We start from the raw sequence: 19,770 nt of genomic DNA, 5'->3' as shown, positions 1-19,770 counted from the left end.
ACAATTAGAAATACCTCAAAGTCACATTTCTCTTTTACCATTGGGGTCCAACGACCTCGAGATCTATATAGGAGCGGGAGTCAGAAACTTTTTAGGCTAATCACTAGCTGATCCATTGAATCTCTTCGATGGGCAACCAGACCATCACTCGATCTAACTCGTTATCAGATCACTAGGCATCCTACTTCGCCATATGCCCATGCCCTTTGTATCTACCCAACGAGACATGGAAGGGATGATGATATAAAAATACCAAATGCCCTTCTAATTGGCTCTACACAACACACAAAAAATCAAAAACAAGATCATAGACAACAATCCCAACAACACGGGTCATGCCCTTAAAAATGAAAGATTATATGAACGAGTCCACGAATTCTTTCAGAGGCTCGAGGACTAGACTCATCGAGTTCGCTTTGTGCATCCTCGGTGAAAACAAATGTGCCTTCAACGACATTGATATTGAACAAGCCACTGAAGTAGTGTCAAGATCCAATAGAGGCTCAGAGGCTACTATTAGTGGTGAATATTGTAGACATAATGTATCATAGGTTTGGCGAGAAGAACGAACCTCCAACCACCCGAACTTGCCCGACCTTTGACTAAAAGGGTCTGCCTTGCCTAGCCTCCAATCACACAAGGGTCAAGGACATGAGCAACTCTGACTTGCTCGACCCCCAACCCCCGATCACGAAGAGGTTGCGGTTTGGGCGTCTCCATCTAAGAGCTCCGACTTGCCCAACCCCGACCCTAAGGGTCTAAGGCCTGGGCGTCTCCGCCTTGTAATCCACCTTGCCCGATCGTTGACCCATAAGGGGTTGTGGTCTGGCCGTATCCTCCTCAAAGTTTTGCCTCAACCGACCTGTGAGAGTAAGGGACTAGAGATTTCCTCCAATCTCTCGGGCACGAGATTCCAAGGTCTGTATTGCTTCAACCACTACTAACATAGGACGTGCGAGCCATGCTCTGACATGGTGCAGGACCTGAATGACAACAAGAGAGCAGGTACATTGCAGACGTCAGCCGACATGACGTGGGGACTGTGACATCGACTCAACCACTTCCACAACTAGGAAGTCAAAAGTGTACATCGACCTACCCGATGCGGGACGTGACAGAATGTAACTTTAGGCTTTGGGATGACTCGTGCATGGATATAGTACCCTGACGGAAGATGTAGACATCAGCCACGGCGTCGCTTGACCGACAAGAATCTCGGTGAACAGATTACACGGTAGGGTCCAACCCTCATCCGGTTTGCCCAACCTCGGACTCTTGTAAGATAGTTTGCTCCCACCTTAGCCTATAACAAAATTGGAGAGGCTCATGCTCAGGACATAACTATTCTAGTACTCGAATATTAACATTCATACTCATACGTACTTGCACACCAAAGATTTGGGAGCTCGTTTCCTCTCTTCTCCATCTGTAACCCCTATGCAGAGTAATATGAACTACACAACTAGACATAGGTATGGGTAGACCATCGATAAACCCAAACGGGCCACATCCCTCACTCAAATTTTTTGTTCTAGTTGACCTTTTATCTTATTTAATATATCTACAAATATCTACTCCCTTCGTTTTAGTTAATTAATAGGTTTATACAATATTTAATGTATATGATTTATATATGTGTCTAGATTTATCTTCTTCCATTTGAATATAGACATAAAACTAAGAGCTAAAACGACTAATATTTTAGGATGGAGGGGGTATATGTTAGTAAGCCTTTATTCAGGGTTCCATTGTTAGGCCAACTCCAGCAACTCTATGAGTGCGGACATGTATAACAATGTTTTATACTGTAGATGCACTGTTTGTATAGATAAGTTTAAAATAGTGAGTAAAATAAAGAGTAAAATAAGAAATCTGTTGGAGATATTTTTATGCCACCTCATTTTTTTGGCCGGGTCCATCTCTCGACGTATATAAACTTCTTTGTCCTTTTTTTTCTACATCATCTGTTCACAGACGCGAACAATCACTAGCCGATCGTATGACCAGTGACCACACGAAACACGGCAATTCATCACTTCCATCAGCTGCTCCTGTACCTGCTGGATGGGAGCAGCCAAACAGCAGGAGAAAGAGAAATCCACACCTGCAGAAAACAGTTCAATTTTGTAGAAAAACTGTAGAAAACAGTTCAATTTTGTAGCAATTTCTAAATAAATGTTGGGTTCTGAATGATGAAACTGAACCAGAATGAAGAAATGCAGAAGCCGTGAACTGTTTAGCCACAAAACTGGACGGCGCGGAGCCCATCAAGCCCCTGCGGCGCCACCATGCGCCCGACACGGCTCCTCGCCGCCGCCTCCTCAACGTTCCGACGGCGCCGCCTTTACACTGCCGCCGCAGTCTCCACCGTGGCACCTTCTTCTGCGGCCCCGCCACCGCAGGGCGCCGTCCAGCCCCTCTCCACCCAATTCGCTAGACCATCCCCCGCCCGTGGCCACGGCGTCGCCGATGACCTCGCTTCCTCCCTCCGCGCACTCCTCGCCTCCTCGCCCACCGTCCAGCACGCCTTCCATCTGCTCCGTTCCGCTGCGCTGGATACGCGCCTCCCGCCGAACGAGCTCGTCGACGCCGTCCTCTCCACCGTGGACCCTGGCTCGCCGGCCGCGGTTACTCTCCTCAGCCACGTCCTCACCTGCCTCTCCCGTGCTGCCAGCGACTGCGCGGCCGCCGCGGCCGCATACTCTCGCATGGTCACGAGGGGCGTTGTCCCGGACGCCAAGTCTCGCACCGACCTGCTCGTCACCACGGCGCTGGGCGCGTCGGCTGCGGATGCGCTAACGCTGTTCGACGAGATGCGGGGCAAGGGGTGCTACGCGGATGCGAAGATGTACGACGTCGTGATACGGGCCTGCGTCAGGGGAGGGATGCACTGTGATGCCGTCAGGCTGTTTGATGAAATGGCTGGTGCCGGGGTCAAGCCCGACGAGCGCGTTTATGCCATCACAATCTCAGGTTTGTGCAAGCTACGCGATGCAGATCGGGCACTCCAGGTGTTGGGGAAGATGAGGGAGGCAGGGTTCGAGCCGTGGGAGTTAACGTACAGTTCTGTGGTGGATGTGCTTGTGAAGGTGAGGAGGATGGATGAGGCATTGCGGCTGAAGGATCAGATGCTGCTGGCTACGGGAAAGAAGATGGATGTGGTTCTTGCGACGATGTTGATGCACGGGTATTGCTTGAATGGAGAAGTTGGGAAGGCATTGGATTTGTTTGATGAGGTTGTCAGTGATGGTGTGACACCGACCAATGTGACATATGGGGTGCTAATCAAAGGTTGTGATGCAGAGGGGATGACAGATGAGACATATAAGCTATGCCGCCAGATGATAGAGCAGGGATTGTTACCGAGCACATATGAGTTCAATTTGGTGATCAAAGGCCTCTTGAGAGACAAACGGTGGAAGGATGCCATTGGCTTACTTAAACTTGTGGTAGATACTGGGGTACCAGATGTCTTCACTTACGGCTGTCTAATTCATTGGCTCTGCAAGCATCAAAAACTCCACGAGGCAGTCAACTTATGGGATAAGATGAAGGAAGCAGGAGTCAAACCTTCTATTGTGACATACCACAGCCTACTGCTGGGGTACTGTGAGAAAGGGCGCATGGATGAAGCACTCAAGTTATACTCTGAGATGCCTGATAAAGGATTCCCGCCTAATGAGGTCACTTACACAACTCTGATGAAAGGGTACATCAAGAAGAAAGCTTTTGACAATGCCTACGCCCTTCTTAATGAAATGCGTCAGAATGGAGTTTCTTGCGGCGATTATACGTATAATATTCTCATAAATGGACTTTACATGGTCAATCGTGTTTGTGAAGTTGATGAAATGTTGAAAAGATTTTTGAGTGAAGGTTTTGTTCCGACCACAATGACATACAATAGTATCATTAATGGATTTGTGAAAGCTGGTATGATGGGCTCTGCATTCGGTATGTATCGGCAGATGCGCAAGAAAGGTATAACTCCCAATATAGTAACATATACCAGTTTTATAGATGGTTATTGTAGGACCAACTGCTGTGATCTTGCAGTGAAGCTGCTCATTTACGTGAGGCGCGATGGCATTCAACCTGACATTGCTGCATACAACGCTTTCATAGATACGTTTTGCAAACAGGGGAATATGTCTCGTGCACTCCATTTTTTGGTTCTTCTGTTGAAAGATGGTTTAACACCAGATGTCACTGTCTACAATAGTTTTGTTACAGGGTACAAGAATTTGAAAATGATGGCAGAAGCTTCAAAGTTCTATTATAGCATGATCAAACAGAGAGTTGTTGCTGATACAGAAATCTATACAACCTTAATTGATGGGTTCTCAAAAGTTGGCAATGTGGCCTTTGCTTTGGAACTGTACTCAGAGATGATGGCCAATCACGTTATTCCTGATGATAAAACTTTCACAGCACTAACCCACGGTCTTTGCCGAAGTGGAGATATTGATGGTGCTAAGAGGTTATTGGATGATATGAGAAGATTAGATGTGTCTCCAAATATTGTTACTTATAACATGCTGATAAATGCATGCGTCCGTGATGGTAAGCTGCAAGAGGCATTCCAACTGCATGATGAGATGCTCAGCAGTGGAGTCGTGCCTGATGATACTACATATGACATACTCCCTCGGACCAATAATAGTTGATTTTCCACCTGCCAGGATTGCTTGCTGCTTGTTCAAGCCTCCAGTCTGACACAGTGTATTACCAACCAGAGGGAATACGAGTTAGCTTGAAACTTTTGGAAGCAAGTCCTGCAGATGCTGAAAATCATGTTTCAATTCTGCCAGTAAAGTATGAAGAACCTTAACATGCGATTCAGCAGATTGAAATTTAGGAAACTTGCACTGTAAATGAAGTGAACTCCTTGTCAGTTATAATTTTTCCTTTTCAATATATCTCTACCCCTTTAAAGCACGACTTTGACACGTCGCGCACTCCCATGGTGCTGGGAACTCCCGCACTTCCCTCAGCCTCCTCTCGCGTGGTGCTCGGAAGTCGGAACCCTCAACCTCCTCCCTCGTCGTTTGAAATTACTGTGCTTCCCTTAGCCTCCTCCCCTGGTTCTCGAAACTACTAGAGATGGATTTAGATCTTTATTTAAATGTTAATTTTTTTGTCTTCTTTCTTTGATTGTAAACAAGTAACATATATAATTTACTGTGTAAATTTATATTTTTATTTTCAATATTGAATCTATTAATATTTATAAAAAGTCTGTCGCATCTTGATCTCCAACATAGTAAATAGAATCGCCCAGGGCTCAGAGATATGTGCACTAGACACGTTGTGCGTGACCGCCGAAGCACACTTTTTTATGAAAATGTCTGTCGCTTCACTTTTAATTTGGACCCCGACCAATTTCTACAAAATCACATGGGGGCTGAGGGCTACGTCCATGACTTAGTAACCAGGTTCCCGGATCGATGGGATCGAGGAACGGGAACGTGGTACGCTACAAAAACTAGGATTTAACACTACTGGAACGAGATGGTTCCCACGTTCCCGGAACTGAACGAACGCTCCCGGAACGAGGAACGTGGCCAAGTTCCCAGTTCTCGGTTACTAAGGTCCATGAAGCGCCCTTGGTCTAATCGACCGAAGCTAAATCTGTATTTATACACCAGAAAACAGTCTCCGATGAAAATACATTACACCACAGTCATACACGCAAGGGTGAACTCTTCTTCTCACATGGAGGCTTCTGCTACAATGGCACAACTCCAAACTTAGGTACGGGGCACAAACTACTCAAACTCCTCGGACACAAAATTAGGATTCTCTGCAATAATTTATCAACAGGTGAGTACAAAAGTACTCAACAAGTCCCACCTCGCCCTTACAGGGAGGGAGTTACAGATCAGCATGCAATTATCAATAAACATGATTAACAAATACAACATTGGAACTATACCCATGCTCATTATCCATCTCATAGGTCTGATAGCTCAACTAGTTGAAGTGTCCACACCATAACTCGTCCTATACCGAGGACACGGACCAATTCAATGGATTATACACTTTGCAGAGGTTGTACACTGTACCCACATGCACATCACCATCCTAAAAAGGCTCTGACATAGCTGACACTCAGCCATGGCTCAAACTCGCCTAGCGCCCACAAACACCGGGTCCTAACCACTCAGGTCTCCAACCCAAAACATATCCACCTCGGACGACTATCAGGCTAGCCAGTGGGATTAGGCTAAGGCTTTCCCATACAAGCTCATGTGGTCGCACTAGAAATAAGTTAGGTGAGATGGCACCCCAACACACAATCCTTATGGTTCACCAGAGCAGCCACCAACCAAAACTAGCAAACCCGAGATATCGCCACGACAACTTGGTCGCAAGTCTTCCACCACTGTAGTTGTTGTGGTTTCGGAAACCAGGGGCAGTAAGATTTGTGTTCGGCGGGGATGCTATCGCAGACTCACTCTGAATGGTGAGTCACTGGGACTCAAGCGATGGATTTGAGACAGTGGATTATACTAGTTCAGGCTTGGGCCCTAGTCCAGTGTAGTGCTGATCGTAGTATTGCTGAGGGTGTGTTACAACTGGTGTGCTTGTGTGTCCCTTGAAGGGTGGACTTCTCCCTTTTAAATCTTAAGAGAGAAGCCTTACAATGGGGCCCCTCCCTTACTGAAGAAAAAGAGAGACCGAGAGAGTGGGGGAGAGAGAGAGATAGGGGAGGCTTGCTTGCCTTGGTCAATGTACTGGCCCCCTTCTGCTGTGTGTGGCCATACTCGTGACACCAAAGACGTTCCCAATGGGATGCAGAGTCTGGGTGTGTATCCGTGTGGTTTTTTATTTTCGGCACAAATGACATCCCGCATCATATCATCATATCATATTGTATAGCATCGCATCATACATCATTTTGCATCGTTAAAAAGGTGTGGAGTAACAAAAGAAAGTTGCTCTCTCGAGAAAATCGACCGGATTATGAAAGGGAATACTATAGCACAAGACATGCCTTCGGCAGATATATTTTCTTACATGAAGCTAATCTTCGTCAGCAATAACATAAGAGGAATCTTTTTCTTTGCGAAGCATGAAAAGAAGGGAAGGTGTTTTTTCGCCAACGGCTCAAAAACGGTACGTACGAAACTTTTATGCATCACAAAGAAATATATTACATTAATATACATACAAAGACTTGATGTTTGGTTCTCACAAAAGACTAAAGCTATATACAAGCATTACAATCTCAAGAATACAAAGATTTAGTCTTCTTTCAGTACTTTTTCAGCAGCTTCATTCAACAGTCTGTTGATGGCTTCGTCATCAGCTTCATTAGCGATTCTTATCATGTCTAACGCCTCCTTCATGGTCGGATCAGCTTCGAGTTTATATGGCTCTGGTGGAGGTGAAACTTCATCTACATCATAAAAATGTCTGTTAGTTCCGAAGCTAAACCTCAGTAAAGGTTCCTATAAGCCTTGCACGCTCGGCAGCTTCTTCAGCTCGCTTAGCTTCTTCTTGAGCGTCGTGAGATTCCTTTTCATTTTTTTGATCGCTTCATCAGCCATCTCACGACCGCCCTTCATCCACACATCGGAGTAGAATCTCCCGCCCAGCAAAGAAGCTTCAGCCAGAGGGTTTTTGGTGTCGTCCGCCGAGAAAACAAATCCCGGCTGAGCTACAGCCTTAACATGTTAACAACCGGCTTTCTCTAAGGTCGCTGCGACCCCTGGAGCGCCAGCGAACGTGCAGAAGTCTCCCCGATCACTTAAGATTTCGTCAAAAGCTTCGACTTCTCTGCTGATCCACTGGACGACACCATCAGGGTCACCATAGAAGAATTTCTGCTTGGAGGAATATGCTCCCACCTTTGTAAAACTGGTTGGTAATACATTGTTTTGTACCCTTAATCTTTTAGTTTCGCTTATCTCGTGCTTCGCCATGGCAACTGCCAGGATTGCTTGCTGCTTGTTCAAGCCTCCAGTCTGACACAGTGTATTACCAACCAGAGGGAATACGAGTTAGCTTGAAACTTTTGGAAGCAAGTCCTGCAGATGCTGAAAATCCTGTTTCAATTCTGCCAGTAAAGTATGAAGAACCGTAACATGCGATTCGGCAGATTGAAATTTAGGAAACTTGCACTGTAAATGAAGTGAACTTTTAACTTTGTCAGATAAAAGCAAAGACAAGTGGGACTTGAATGCTAACCAATTATGATATTTTCTGTTCCATTTCATCCGATCCCATCCCATCCATTACGTTGTCCTTGTCAGTTATAAATTTTCCTTTCCAATGCATATCTACTCCTTTAAAGCACGACTTTGACACGTCGCGCACTCCCATGGTGCTGGGAACTCCTGCACTCCCCTCAGCCTCCTCTCGCGCGGTGCTCGGAACCCTCAACCTCCTCCCTCGGTGTACCCTCACCTCCTCCCTCGGTGTTTGAAATTAGGTGCTGTTTGGTCCGTGTAATTGTAACGTATTTTGATTTCAGCTGTAAGTGTTTCCATCTAATTTTGTTTGGTGCCGGCCGCCTGTGTAATCGGATACAAAGTAATCAGATACAGGATATATACTTTTGTTACCGCTCCTTCGGCTCTGTAATCCGATTTCAGCTATTTGACTTTGTTAGTGACGTGAACCAAACAAAATATGTTTTCGCTTACGCTGAATCAAATTACAGTGGCATCTGATTCCATTAACGTTACCCCTCCATGACTGGAACCAAACACCACCTTATTGTGCTTCCCTTAGCCTCCTCCTGTGGTTCTCGAAACTATTAGAGATGGATTTAGATCTTTATTTGAATGTTAGATTTTTTGTCTTCTTTCTTCGATTGTGAACAAGTAACATATAGAAATTGTTATGTAAATTTATATTCTTGTTTTCAACATTGAGTCTTGTCGGCGTTTCGACCCCGGGGGGTCCCTGGACCGACGAGTAAATTGTCGCCGCGTGCCCCAGCCCAGATGGGTCGGCGCGAGACGGAGCGCGAAGGGGGGAGAAAGCCGGAGGGAGACAGGCGTAAAAGGGGAAACCCACGGCCTTCGTGTTTGTCCCGCGCCTAGGTCGGGTGCGCTTGCAGTAGGGGGTTACAAGTGTTCGCGCGGGAGGGAGTGAGAGGCCTATGCGCGCGTCATCCCGTCCTTCCCCGCGCGGCTAACCCTCTGTAAGAGGGCCCTGGACCTTCCTTTTATAGGCGTAAGGAGAGGGTCCAGGTGTACAATTGAGAGATGTAGTAGTGTGCTAACGTGTCTAGCAGAGAGGAGCTAGTGCCCTGAGTACATGTCGTCGTGGCAGCCGGAGAGGTTTTGACACCCTGTTCGTGTGATGTCGTGGCCGTCGGAGGAGCGCTGGAGCCTGGCGGAAGGACAGCTGTCGGGGCTGTTGAGTCCTTGCTGACGTCTCCTTGCTTCCATAAGGGGGCTGAGAGCCGCCGTCGTCATGGAGCATGTGGGGCGCCATCATTACTTGTTTACCGGGGCGAGCCAGATGGGACGCCGGTCTTGTTCCCTGTAGCCTGAGTTAGCTTGGGGTAGGGTAATGATGGCGCCTCATGTGACGTGGTCGGTCCGAGCCCTGGGTTGGGCGAGGCGGAGGCTCCTCCGAGGTCGAGGTCGAGTCTGTCTTTCGAGGCCGAGGTCGAGTCCGAGCCCCTGGGTCGGGCGAGGCGGAGACCGTCGGCTGAGGCCAGGGCTGAGTCCGAGCCCTGGGGTCGGGCGAGGCGGAGTTCGTCGTCTTCCGGGGCCGAGCCCGAGTCCGAGCCCTGGGGTCGGGCGAGGTGGTCAACAGCGGAATCCAGTATTGGGAGCGCGTCGGAGATGGACGTTGGCCGCACCAATGCTGGGATGGGACTCATCCCCAATGGTACTAGCGTTGTGCTCGCCTCGCCAGCCCAAGCAGCGATGCGCTGAGCTCCGGCGCGTTGCTCTGCCCGGAGGTCGTCAAGTGTCTTCCTCAACACCTCCACTGCCTGGGGGCCCAGGGCCGACTGTGTCGCCTGTGCCGCCTGGAACTGGCGAACCTGCCCCTTTAGCGCCCGCACCTTCCCTTCCAGACGCTTCACTTTCTCCTCGGCCTCGAGCTCAAGCTCATCCAGCAGCTTGTTTCGCCTTGCCCACATCTCCTCCCTGAAGGCGAGGTCCTCTTCCTGCCAAGCGAGGTCAGTTGTTCGTTTCGCCAGGGAGGCTTCCCTCGCCTTGAGGTTTCCCTCAACACGAGCAATGTCACTGGCCTTGTCGGAGAGCTCCTGCTGCAGCTTCTACAGCTTCGCCTCAGCCGCAGCTTGCTTGTCCCGCTGTTTCTCCAGCACTGCATTATAAGCTTTCAGCCTATCATGGAGTGCTGTGACGACCTCCTCCTTTTGGTCTAGGTGTTTTTATTCCTGGCCAAGCTTCTTTCCTTCCGAGTCACCTCCTCCTCTCGGTCAGACACCTTTCGGATGTCCTCCTTGAAGTCCTCACGCTCCTGCTCAAGCTCGGCTCGCTCCGAGGCAAATTGGCAGGATGCCGCCTTAGTGCGCCTCTCCAGTTGGGAGCACCAGTCGCCAAGGCGCTGGTGCTCGGTCTCGAGCGCCTTCCACTCTTGTCGGATAGCCGCCTCGGTTTCCTGGAGTGCCTGGTGAGCGCGAATCAGCACCTGAGGAAGAGGAGTCAGCGTCGCTCTAGGCTCGGCACCAGACTGGAGTGGACGCCCAAGAATAACCTCTGGACCCTCCGGAGTTGGCTGGGGGACAGAGTTGGACGTGCCCTCACGCCTACCACCGGTGGTGCATCCGGCGGTATCGCCGTTGGAGGGTCTGCAACAGCTGCTGGCGGCACCGCCGCTTCTGAACCCCCGGGTGGAACTTGGGAACCCGAAGGTGTTGCCTCGACGGTGACAGGCGAATCCTGGGGGCCCGATGACGCCACCTCGGCACCAGCGTCACCTGCACGATGGGGGCAGATGCAGCTGGAACCCCCTCGGCCGCCGCCAATGATGGGCTTGGCGCTGACACTGATGGGGCCGCAATAGCCGTTGGCAGATCGCCGGTAACACTCCCAACAGATGTATGCTGATGGGGACCGACGAGGAAGGAGCATCCATGGTAGCTGCTGATGGATCGCCGGCGACGTTCCCACAGGCGTATGCCAGTGGGAACCGGACCCCCGGCAGGCGTGGCGGCCGACGGGGAGGGAACGCCTACGGACGCTGAGGAAGAGGAGGCCCTGGCAGGTAAAGGACGGATCAAGACCTATCGACATAAAGGCTACGATCGAGCGGACATTGGGAGGGCCTAAGCTTACTTGGGACCGTGAACCTTCCAGTGGCCTTGGAAGCGGGGCACACGTTGCTGCTGTTGCTGCTGCTGCCGCCCCTGCTGCTATTGCTGCCGCTGCCTTGCAGTGACGGCGGTCGGCCTGACACAGGTGGTGGTGGTGGTATCTGATCTGAAGATGGTGGCGGTGGAGGGCTCGCGCCCCTCTGCCCGTCCTAGACTCGAGGTTCAGGCTCCTTAGCCCCACCAGCTATTTTCTGACGCTTCTAGGGAGAGCCTGAATCTCGAGGAAGATCCCCAACAAAGGATCGATCGGCGCGGCGCAGTCGGTGCCACCTTACTTCCTCCGACCTCCCAACGACGTTCGGAGTGGAGGAGCTGCTTGCGGGCCCCTTGCCCTTGTCCGAGGGGCTGGGGACTACAGAAGAAACTCTGGGGGCCACATCAGCTGTTTGGGGGCCGAAGCCCGGCGCACCGGGAATGTGGATCCCCCAGTGGGGATCCCAACCATCGGTTTGGCGGACTGCCACACCACTCTCATCGAGGGTCGGTAGACGGGCTAGGACCGCTGACCGCAACCCAGGATTGTCGCAGAGCGGTGAAACCCCCTGGGGAAGCATTAAGGATTCAGGGATAAAAGCCTCACCGGTGACCCACCCTCACCAAAATTTCCAACTCCTCCCAAGTTAGATCGGTCCCAGGCCCATGGTGGATCCTACCAATGTTGCTGGGGCCAGTAAACCAGCAACTCAAACGCGGCCTCCCCTGCAGCGGCATGACTCGGCGCTTCAAGAAATCCCCGAGTACGTGCATTGAGGTCAAGCCTCCAACCGCCAGTTCCTTAATCCTGTCCAAGATGGGCCTGAACTCCGGTACGAGGCATGGTTTCACCCTCCATTGTTTCCGCTCGAGGCTGGACCCGTCACTCGGAAGAGCAAGGCGGTCGCTGGCCTCAGCGATGGCGATCACCCAGTCACTTTGCCAGTTCTCCCACCTCGCACCGCCAAGGGAGGCAATGTAGGTCACTGTCGGGTCTGACCTTGACTGGAAGTAGTAGGCCCCGAGGTGATCCTTGCCCTTCCCAGACCTTACCAGCACGAAAAACTTGCGGAAAAGGGAGGTGCAAGCCGCCACTCCCACAAACATCTCACAAAAGTGGACAAAGATGGCCACCTGGAGAATGGAGTAGGGTGTGAGGAGCTGGAGTTGAAGCCCGAACTCCTCCAGCAACAGCAGGAAGAACGGCGAAATCGGCAGCGCCAACCCGCAGAAGAGATAGGGAACGAAGAGCACAAACTCCCAAGCGGCGAGATCGTCGAGGGGAGTGGTGTCGGCCCAGATCCTCCCGGCAAACGCAGGCGTGCCCCATCCAAGCAGGCGGCGCACCGTGTCGAGCGCCGCCTCGGTCTGGTAGCGATCGGGATGAACCAGCATGGCCATGGCAACCGCGGCGGTGAAAAGCTGAGGAGCACAAGCACGGAAGGCTTGGAGGTGAAAGGGCAGGGCAGTTGGGGGAAAATGCGAAAGCAAAACCACTGCGCGCGGAAGACTCCCTTTTCAAGAAAGGTCCCCCGCGCGCCCTAGGGAAATCCCCCTGGCGCACGCCTAGCGCCCGGACAGCCCGGTCACTGACAAAGGGGCTCGAGCCCACGAGTCACGTGGCTGGGGCACCGACCTCCATGCGCAGGAGAGGCGAACCACCACGCTCGCTCCCACGTCGCCTCGGGGCCACCGCCGGGGGACGTGACTGAACCGCCATACGTGGGGGCCACGCGCCGGTTGACCGCGAAAACCGACACGGCGGTTGGAATGGCCAGTAGCGAACTAACAGCATGCGCACGCTGAGATAGTACGGCGCGCGCTAAGAAGATGCCCTAGTTGCGCTATGGCTACGCAGGATACATATTTTGGCCCTACCTACAGGCTCGCACCCTCCCCTAAGGTAGGCCCGGGGGCCACTGTCGGTACCTTGAATTAGGGGTACCCCCTTCCTATAGTATAAAGGTGCCATTGCCATGCAACGCCCCCCCGGTCGCACGAGAAGCAGCACTTGACCCCACCACATGGGTGGGGTTGGGAGCACCGCGTGGCAAGGGAAGATAAAACTCCCCAGGGTGCATCGATAGGTCCTGACCTCCGCAGAAGGACACCAGACCTCTGTACTAACGGGACCGGGGCTCCCAAGAGGGCATACCGGGTCCCTCGGGTAGGTCCCAGGTCCCTCAGGGTAGGGACCAGGCCCTGGCAGGGCTCCGAGACCTGAGAGACCCCGGCATGAATAGGGGTCCGGTGCCGACACGTGTCCACCTCTCGAGGGGGACTTCCTGCTCAGACGGAGCACCACTGCTGCCGCTTGGCCTGAGGCCCGTGACGTGAGCCAATGGGCCGAGCCTGACGTAAGGCCCATGCAGCCGCTCGACCTCAGCATTTATTGCGAAGGGGACGCGCCGCCTGCCACTACACTGACAGGCGACAAGCCCTCTCGACATTAAATGCGCCTTGTCCAATCCGTTGGCAGGCGGTGTCAGAGTCGTCCAGTAGACGGCGCGCCTGACCAGTCTGTTGGTGGATTGTGAGCCGGTTCAGAGCGGAGCACTGCACCCATCTTCTCTCCCGCAAGAAGCTTCCCCTGTACACCAAGGATACGCAGATCTCGGGCGTCAGGGCACAAGAAGATTGTCTCAACAACAGATATTAGAGGATCCAAGCACTATATTCTTTATGTTCCTGGGCCCACATGTCGGGGCCCAGTCCCTCTGTGCATGCCCCCCTTCAGCTATAAAAGGGGAGGCTTACGACGTTACACACATATGCAATCTCAGACTCGCTAGCTCATACAAGCTCTCAAGCAATACATATCACAGTGGAGTAGGGTATTACGCTCCGGCGGCCCGAACCACTCTAAACCCTTGTATGTTCTTGTGTTCTTCCCCTTCACTCCAACGATCAAGCGAAACGCCTAAGCCCCTCCTCATCTCAGGACTTAGGGCGGGTGCACTCCGCCACCCGGCCGGAGATCCACTCTCCGACACCATCCAAGCAGGCGGTATACCATTTCGAGCACTCACTCAGTCTGGGCGCACTCGGGATGAAGTCACAAGGCCATGGTAAACTATGGCGACACAAAGCAGGAACCTTGAAGGCAAAGGGGCGCAGAGAGCTCGAAGGCGGAAGGGCGTCGCGAGTGGGAGAGAAGCAAGACATGGCAGCTACTCGAAGGGTGAACCCCTTTTTAAAGGCAGATTTCCCCGCTCGCGCCCTGAAGCGCCACGGGCAAGGTCTCCCCCGATGTGCACCAGGGTCCCCATCCTATGACATGGGGGCTAGACCTCACATGTCATACAAGCTGGCCCGAAGCGCGAAGAAGGCGAATCGTCGCACAAGGAGCGTGCAACCGCCCTGCGGTTATACGCCTGTCGGCGTTTCGAGACCGGGGGGGGGGTCCCTCGGGCCGACGAGTGAGTGTCGCCGCGTGCCCCGGCCCAGATGGGTCGAGCGCGAGGACGAGCGCGAAGGGGGAGAAGCGAGGCGGCCGGAGACCGGCGTGAGAGAGGTGGGAATCCCGCGGCCTTCGTGTTCGTCCCGCGCCCAGGTCGGGTGCGCTTGCAGTAGGGGGTTACAAGCGTCCACGCGGGAGAGGGAAGCGAGCGGCCCCAAGAGAGCGCCTGTCTCGTCCTCGTCCCCGCGCGGCCAACCCTCCCTAAGAGGGCCCTGGTCCTTCCTTTTATAGGCGTAAGGAGAGGATCCAGGCGTACAATGGGAGTGTAGCAGAGTGCTACGTGTCTAGCGGGGGAGAGCTAGCGCCCTAAGTACATGCCGTCGTGGCAGCCGGAGAGATTTTGGCACCCAGCTGGTGTGATGTCGTGGCCGTCGGAGGAGCGATGGAGCCTGGCGGAGGGACAGCTGTCGGAGCGGTTGGGTCCTTGCTGACGTCCTCTTGCTTCCGTAAGGGGGGCTGAGAGCCACCGTCGTCACAGAGCATGCGGGACGCCATCATTGCCTATCCGGCGGAGCTAGCCAGATGGGACGCCGGTCTTGTTCCCTGCGCCCGAGTCAGCTCGGGGTAGGGTGATGATGGCGCCTCCCATTGACGTGGCTGGTCTGCGCCCTAGGCTGGGCGAGGTGGAAGCTCCTCCGAAGCTGAGGTCGAGTCTGTCTTCTGTGGCCGAGGCCGAGTCCGAGCCCCTGGTCGGGCGAGGTGGAGGTCGTCGTCTGAGGCCAGGGCAGAGTCCGAGCCCTAGGGTCGGCCGGAGCGGAGTTCGCCGTCTTCCGGGACTTAGCCCGAGTCCGAGCCCTGGGTTGGTCGGAGCGGAGTTCGCCGTCTTCCGGGACTTAGCCCGAATCCGAGCCCTGGGTCGGGCGGAGCGGAGTTCGCCGTCTTCCGGGACTTAGCCCGAATCCGAGCCCTGGGTCGGGCGGAGCGGAGTTCACCGTCTTCCGGGACTTAGCCCGAGTCCGAGCCCTGGGTCGGGCGAAGCGGAGTTCGCCGTATTCCGGGACTTAGCCCGAGTCCGAGCCCTGGGTCGGGCGGAGCGGAGTTTCCTGTGGTGCCTTCTGCAGGACCTGACTGCCTGTCAGCCTCACTCTGTCAAGTGGCACTGCAGTCGGCGCGGCGCAGGCGGTGCTGTCCTTCTGTCAGGCCGGTCAGTGGAGCGGCGAAGTGACGGCGGTCACTTCGGCTCTGCCGGGGGCGCATGCCAGGATAAGGGTGTCATGCCACCTTTGCATTAAATGCTCCTGCGACTTGGTCGGTCGGTGCGGCGATTTAGTCAGGGTTGCTTCTTAGCGAAGGCAGGGCCTCAAGCGAGCCGGAGATATGTTCGCCGTCGGAGGGGGGCCTCGGGCGAGACGGAAATCCTCCGGGGTCGGCTGCCCTTGTCCGAGGCTAGGCTCGGGCAAGGCGTGATCGAGTCGCTCGAATGGACTGATCCCTGGCTTAATCGCACCCATCAGGCCTTAGCAGCTTTATGCTGATGGGGGTTACCAGCTGAGAATTAGGAGTCTTGAGGGTACCCCTAATTATGGTCCCCGACAGTAGCCCCCGAGCCACGAAGGGAGTGTTAGCACTCGCTTGGAGGCTTTCGTCGCACTTTTTTGCAAGGGGACCAGCCTTTCTCGGTTGCATTTTGTTCCGGTGGGTGCGCGCGAGCGCACCCGCCGGGTGTAGCCCCCGAGGCCTCGGAGGAGTGGTTTCACTCCTTTGAGGTCTTAATGCCTTGCGTAATGCTTCGGCTGGTCTGGTTGTTCCCTCATGCGAGCTGGCCGTAGCCCGGGTGTACGGTCGGGTCCCAAGTTCTCGGGCTGGTATGTCGACGCTGTCAACGGTTCGGCCGGAGCCAGGTTTGCGAGAGCAGCCCCCGAGCCTCTGCACAGGGCGAGAGGGCGATCAGGGACAGACTCGGCTTTTTGCATAAGCCCCTGCGTCGCCTTTTCGCAAGGAGGAGGGGGGGAAAGCGCCATGTTGCCCTCGATGGGCGCCGAACATGGTGTCTCCGGTGAGCTGCAAGCGGGTAATCCGAGTGGACGCCCGTGCCCCGTTCGTTAGGGGTTGGCTAGGGGCCCAGAGGCACGCCCAAAAGTACCTGCGGGTGATCTGCCGGACCCGGTCCCCTGGCGACGGGGTCCGAGGGCTCGATGCCTCCCTCCGATGGGATTCCGTTACAAGATCGCTCCCGCTGGTCTCGGAAATGTCCTAGGGTACCTCGGGAGTGCAGCTCGAGCCTTGGTTATGTATCGAACGTACCCCTGGTCATCCCTCGCTCGGTGTCTGAGGCGGCTGTGAACCCTTCGGGGGCCAGCCTTCGAACCCCTGATCAGTAATGGGCGCGGAGCCCGAGTAGCCTGAGGCGGCCGTGGAACCCTTCGGGGGGCCAGCCTTCGAACCTCTGACCAGTAGTGGGTGTAGGGCCCACGCGATCTAAGGCGGCTGTCGAACCCTTCGGGGGGCCAGCCTTCGAACCTCTGATCAGTAAGGAGGCTCGGAGCCTGGTTCCTTCACGGGGAAGGATCCTTTTCGGGGTATCCCCCTTTCCCGGTCCCTGTTGCAAGAGAGAGAGAGAAAGAGGAAAAAAGGAAAAGGATACGAAATCGAACGACGCGGCGTACCTTTTTTGGCGCGGTTATTTCGGCGAAGGCAAAGCGTCGCCCACTTTTCCTGCCAGAAGCGCCGCCTGTCCCGCTGCGGAGTTAATGCGACAGGGCGAGTGGTTGGCAGGGCGGCCGTCGCGCGTGCGCGAGCCGTTCGAGGAACGGATCACAGGCGCGCTGTCTTCACGCCGTGAGAGGGGGTTCTCTTGCTGCCCTCGGATGGGACGTGAGCTTGGCTGACGACATGACCGCTGCTCCCGCCCGCCTGCTACCGTCATTACTGCCGGCCCACTTTTGGCCACATTGACCGCCGCGCCAGGCTGGCGCTGCTGGGTCGTGCACTGAGTCACCTCGAGTCGCGGTATTGGTTCCGCAATCGAGGAGGCGCGGTGGTGGCGCAAGTGGCGGGGCAGTTGCTTGCATGAAGCATCTGGCGCGCCGGTTGCATGACGCGTGGGCCTGGGCCTCCAGGCTGGGCGTGTTGGGAGTCGAAGGAGCACGCCCACTTGGCGTGGTTGGATGCCGCCTGCATGGCTGCCCGCCCCCTTTCGCCCGTTGGTCTAGGCAGAAGTGGAGGGTCACTTGTAACCGCTGGGCGGTCGTGGGCACCGCGCGCGGTGGTTTGGCTTCTTCTGCTCTGAGCCGGCTTGCATGACATGCGGGACCCAGCCCCCGCGCCGCAGGGGAGGGCCTTGGAGCGTGTTGGAGAAGACTCAGCCCGTGACGGCTGGGGGCGCAAGTAGGGAGAGTTGCCTTTAAAAAGAGGGTGACCCCCTTCGGAAGGCGACCATGTCTTCGCGCTCCCTTATGCATCGTGTCTTTCTACCTTCCAAGCCCCCGGATGGGGGATACCCGCCGTCTTTTCGCCTCATCGTTGGAGGAACGCAACTCCGTGGGAGTTGGTACCTTTCAGCCATCGTTTGGCTTCAAGGATTTTCATCTTGCAGCCCGGTTGCACCCCTCCGCCGGCGGTCACCCAAGATGGTGACCTCCAGCTTGATGGTGGGGGAAAGCGAGCTGGGCTGCGGCCTCTGCCCCTCCCTCAGCCTCAAGGATTTTCATCACCAGGGCTGGGGAGGGGAGTGTGCCGAGTTGGGGTCGGCCCCCGCGTGGGCGGCGGCCCGCTCCTTCACTCAGTGATCGGAGGGAAGGGCGGTCGTCGTCCGTGGCGCCGGCAGCTGCACCGTGCCTGGCTCTCGGACGCGAGTGGCTTCGGAGCCGCTCGCGGCGCCGGCGTCTGCCACGGCAGCTGGAAGAGGTTCCTCCGCCGGCGAGGTAGCCAGGGCCGGCCACGGACCGACCTCCAACTCTACGGCCTTCTGCCTGTCCTTGCCTCACGAGTTTGGGCATGGGCGGGGGCCTCCTGGCAGCAGCATCCGCCCTGAGGTCAGTGCTGCTGCTGTTCGGCCCCCCGGAGCAGAAGTCGTCCTCGTCGCTGCTGCTGGAGCGGGTGACGGCGCGCCGTTCGTCGGTCTTCTGTTGCTCCACAGGCCCTTCCCCATGGAGTGGGGTTGTTCGTACCTGCGGAGGGGGAACCAGAGTTCCGTTTGTAATGGCACTTCGAATGCCAGTGTTTTTGTTCATCGTGGCTGTCGAGGCCCGAACATGTATGTAATTTTGGCACGGAGCCGTGTTTTTTCCTCATTTTCGAGCACTAAGACTCGCCTGTTGATTATCTGAACCGCTTCACCAAGCATGAGTCGACCCGTGTCAAGGTGACGAGTGAGGTATCCGTATCCCGGAGGCGTAGGAGTCCCTCGGCTCGGTCGGCCTTGTTGTCTGAGGCTCCTCTAGCTTAGTTAAAGGGACCCCTTGACCGCTCTTCGACGAGCCGAGGCCAGGTGTAGCGATATCAGTATGAACAGAGGCGGAGTTGGCTCGAAAATGAAACCTGGTTGGCCGGAGCCTAGCCGGGTTGTCCGTTAGCGGGACCGACGCCGGAGTTGACCAGCCGAGGCCTCGGGTCGGGCTGGCGCCCTTGGAAGATGGTTGGCCGAGGCCCCAGGGGTAACCGGCCGAGCCGCCTGCTCGGGCCGGATTCCCGGAGAAGTCCCTGGCAGCGATTGCCCGGGCGTGGCGATGACGTCGTCCTTCAGAGTGGAGATCCTCGGACCGCGTCGCCGTCCGAGGCTAGGTCGGACCTCGCTGAAGGTGTTGTCGATGCCGAGGGTGCTACTGCCCCCTTCCAGCGTCAAGACCCGAGCCTGCAGGATCAGAGTGTCTTGTAGCGTGTGCCTTCTGCGGCCGCCGAGGCCAGAACACACACCCTCGCTGTGTTGTAAAGCTACGTCTCTTTTCCTCTTGTTTCGAGTATCTGGACTTTTTTGTTGGTAACAGGGATGTTTGTGCGAGCGAGAGTTGCTTCTCGCGGAAGGTGATGAGTGAGGTATCCGTATCCCGGAGGCGTGGGAGTCCCTCGGCTCGGTCGGCCTTGCCGCTTA

At 54.9% G+C, this 19,770-nt stretch overlaps 1 protein-coding gene across 2 annotated transcripts; it reads left to right on the top strand.

The window, feature by feature from the left end:
* Positions 1 to 2,205: 2,205 nt before the first annotated feature.
* Positions 2,206 to 8,068, top strand: LOC103651600 (pentatricopeptide repeat-containing protein At3g54980, mitochondrial). 2 transcript variants are annotated; one of them, XM_008677264.4, is made up of 2 exons: positions 2,206 to 4,682; positions 7,941 to 8,068. In XM_008677264.4, the coding sequence occupies exon 1, from the start codon at positions 2,289 to 2,291 to the stop codon at positions 4,665 to 4,667; it is 2,379 nt and encodes a 792-aa protein (XP_008675486.1). In that variant the 5' UTR covers positions 2,206 to 2,288; the 3' UTR covers positions 4,668 to 4,682; positions 7,941 to 8,068. The 2 variants fall into 2 exon arrangements, with proteins under 2 accessions (XP_008675486.1, XP_008675487.1); XM_008677265.4 differs by lacking the exon at positions 7,941 to 8,068 and having other exon boundaries at positions 2,206 to 3,981; positions 4,057 to 5,209.
* The last annotated feature ends 11,702 nt before the right edge of the window (positions 8,069 to 19,770 follow it).

This window comes from Zea mays, chromosome 3, assembly GCF_902167145.1.
Source record: "Zea mays cultivar B73 chromosome 3, Zm-B73-REFERENCE-NAM-5.0, whole genome shotgun sequence".
NCBI classification, from domain to species: domain Eukaryota; kingdom Viridiplantae; phylum Streptophyta; class Magnoliopsida; order Poales; family Poaceae; genus Zea; species Zea mays.
This window is presented reverse-complemented; position numbering and strand designations above follow the sequence as displayed.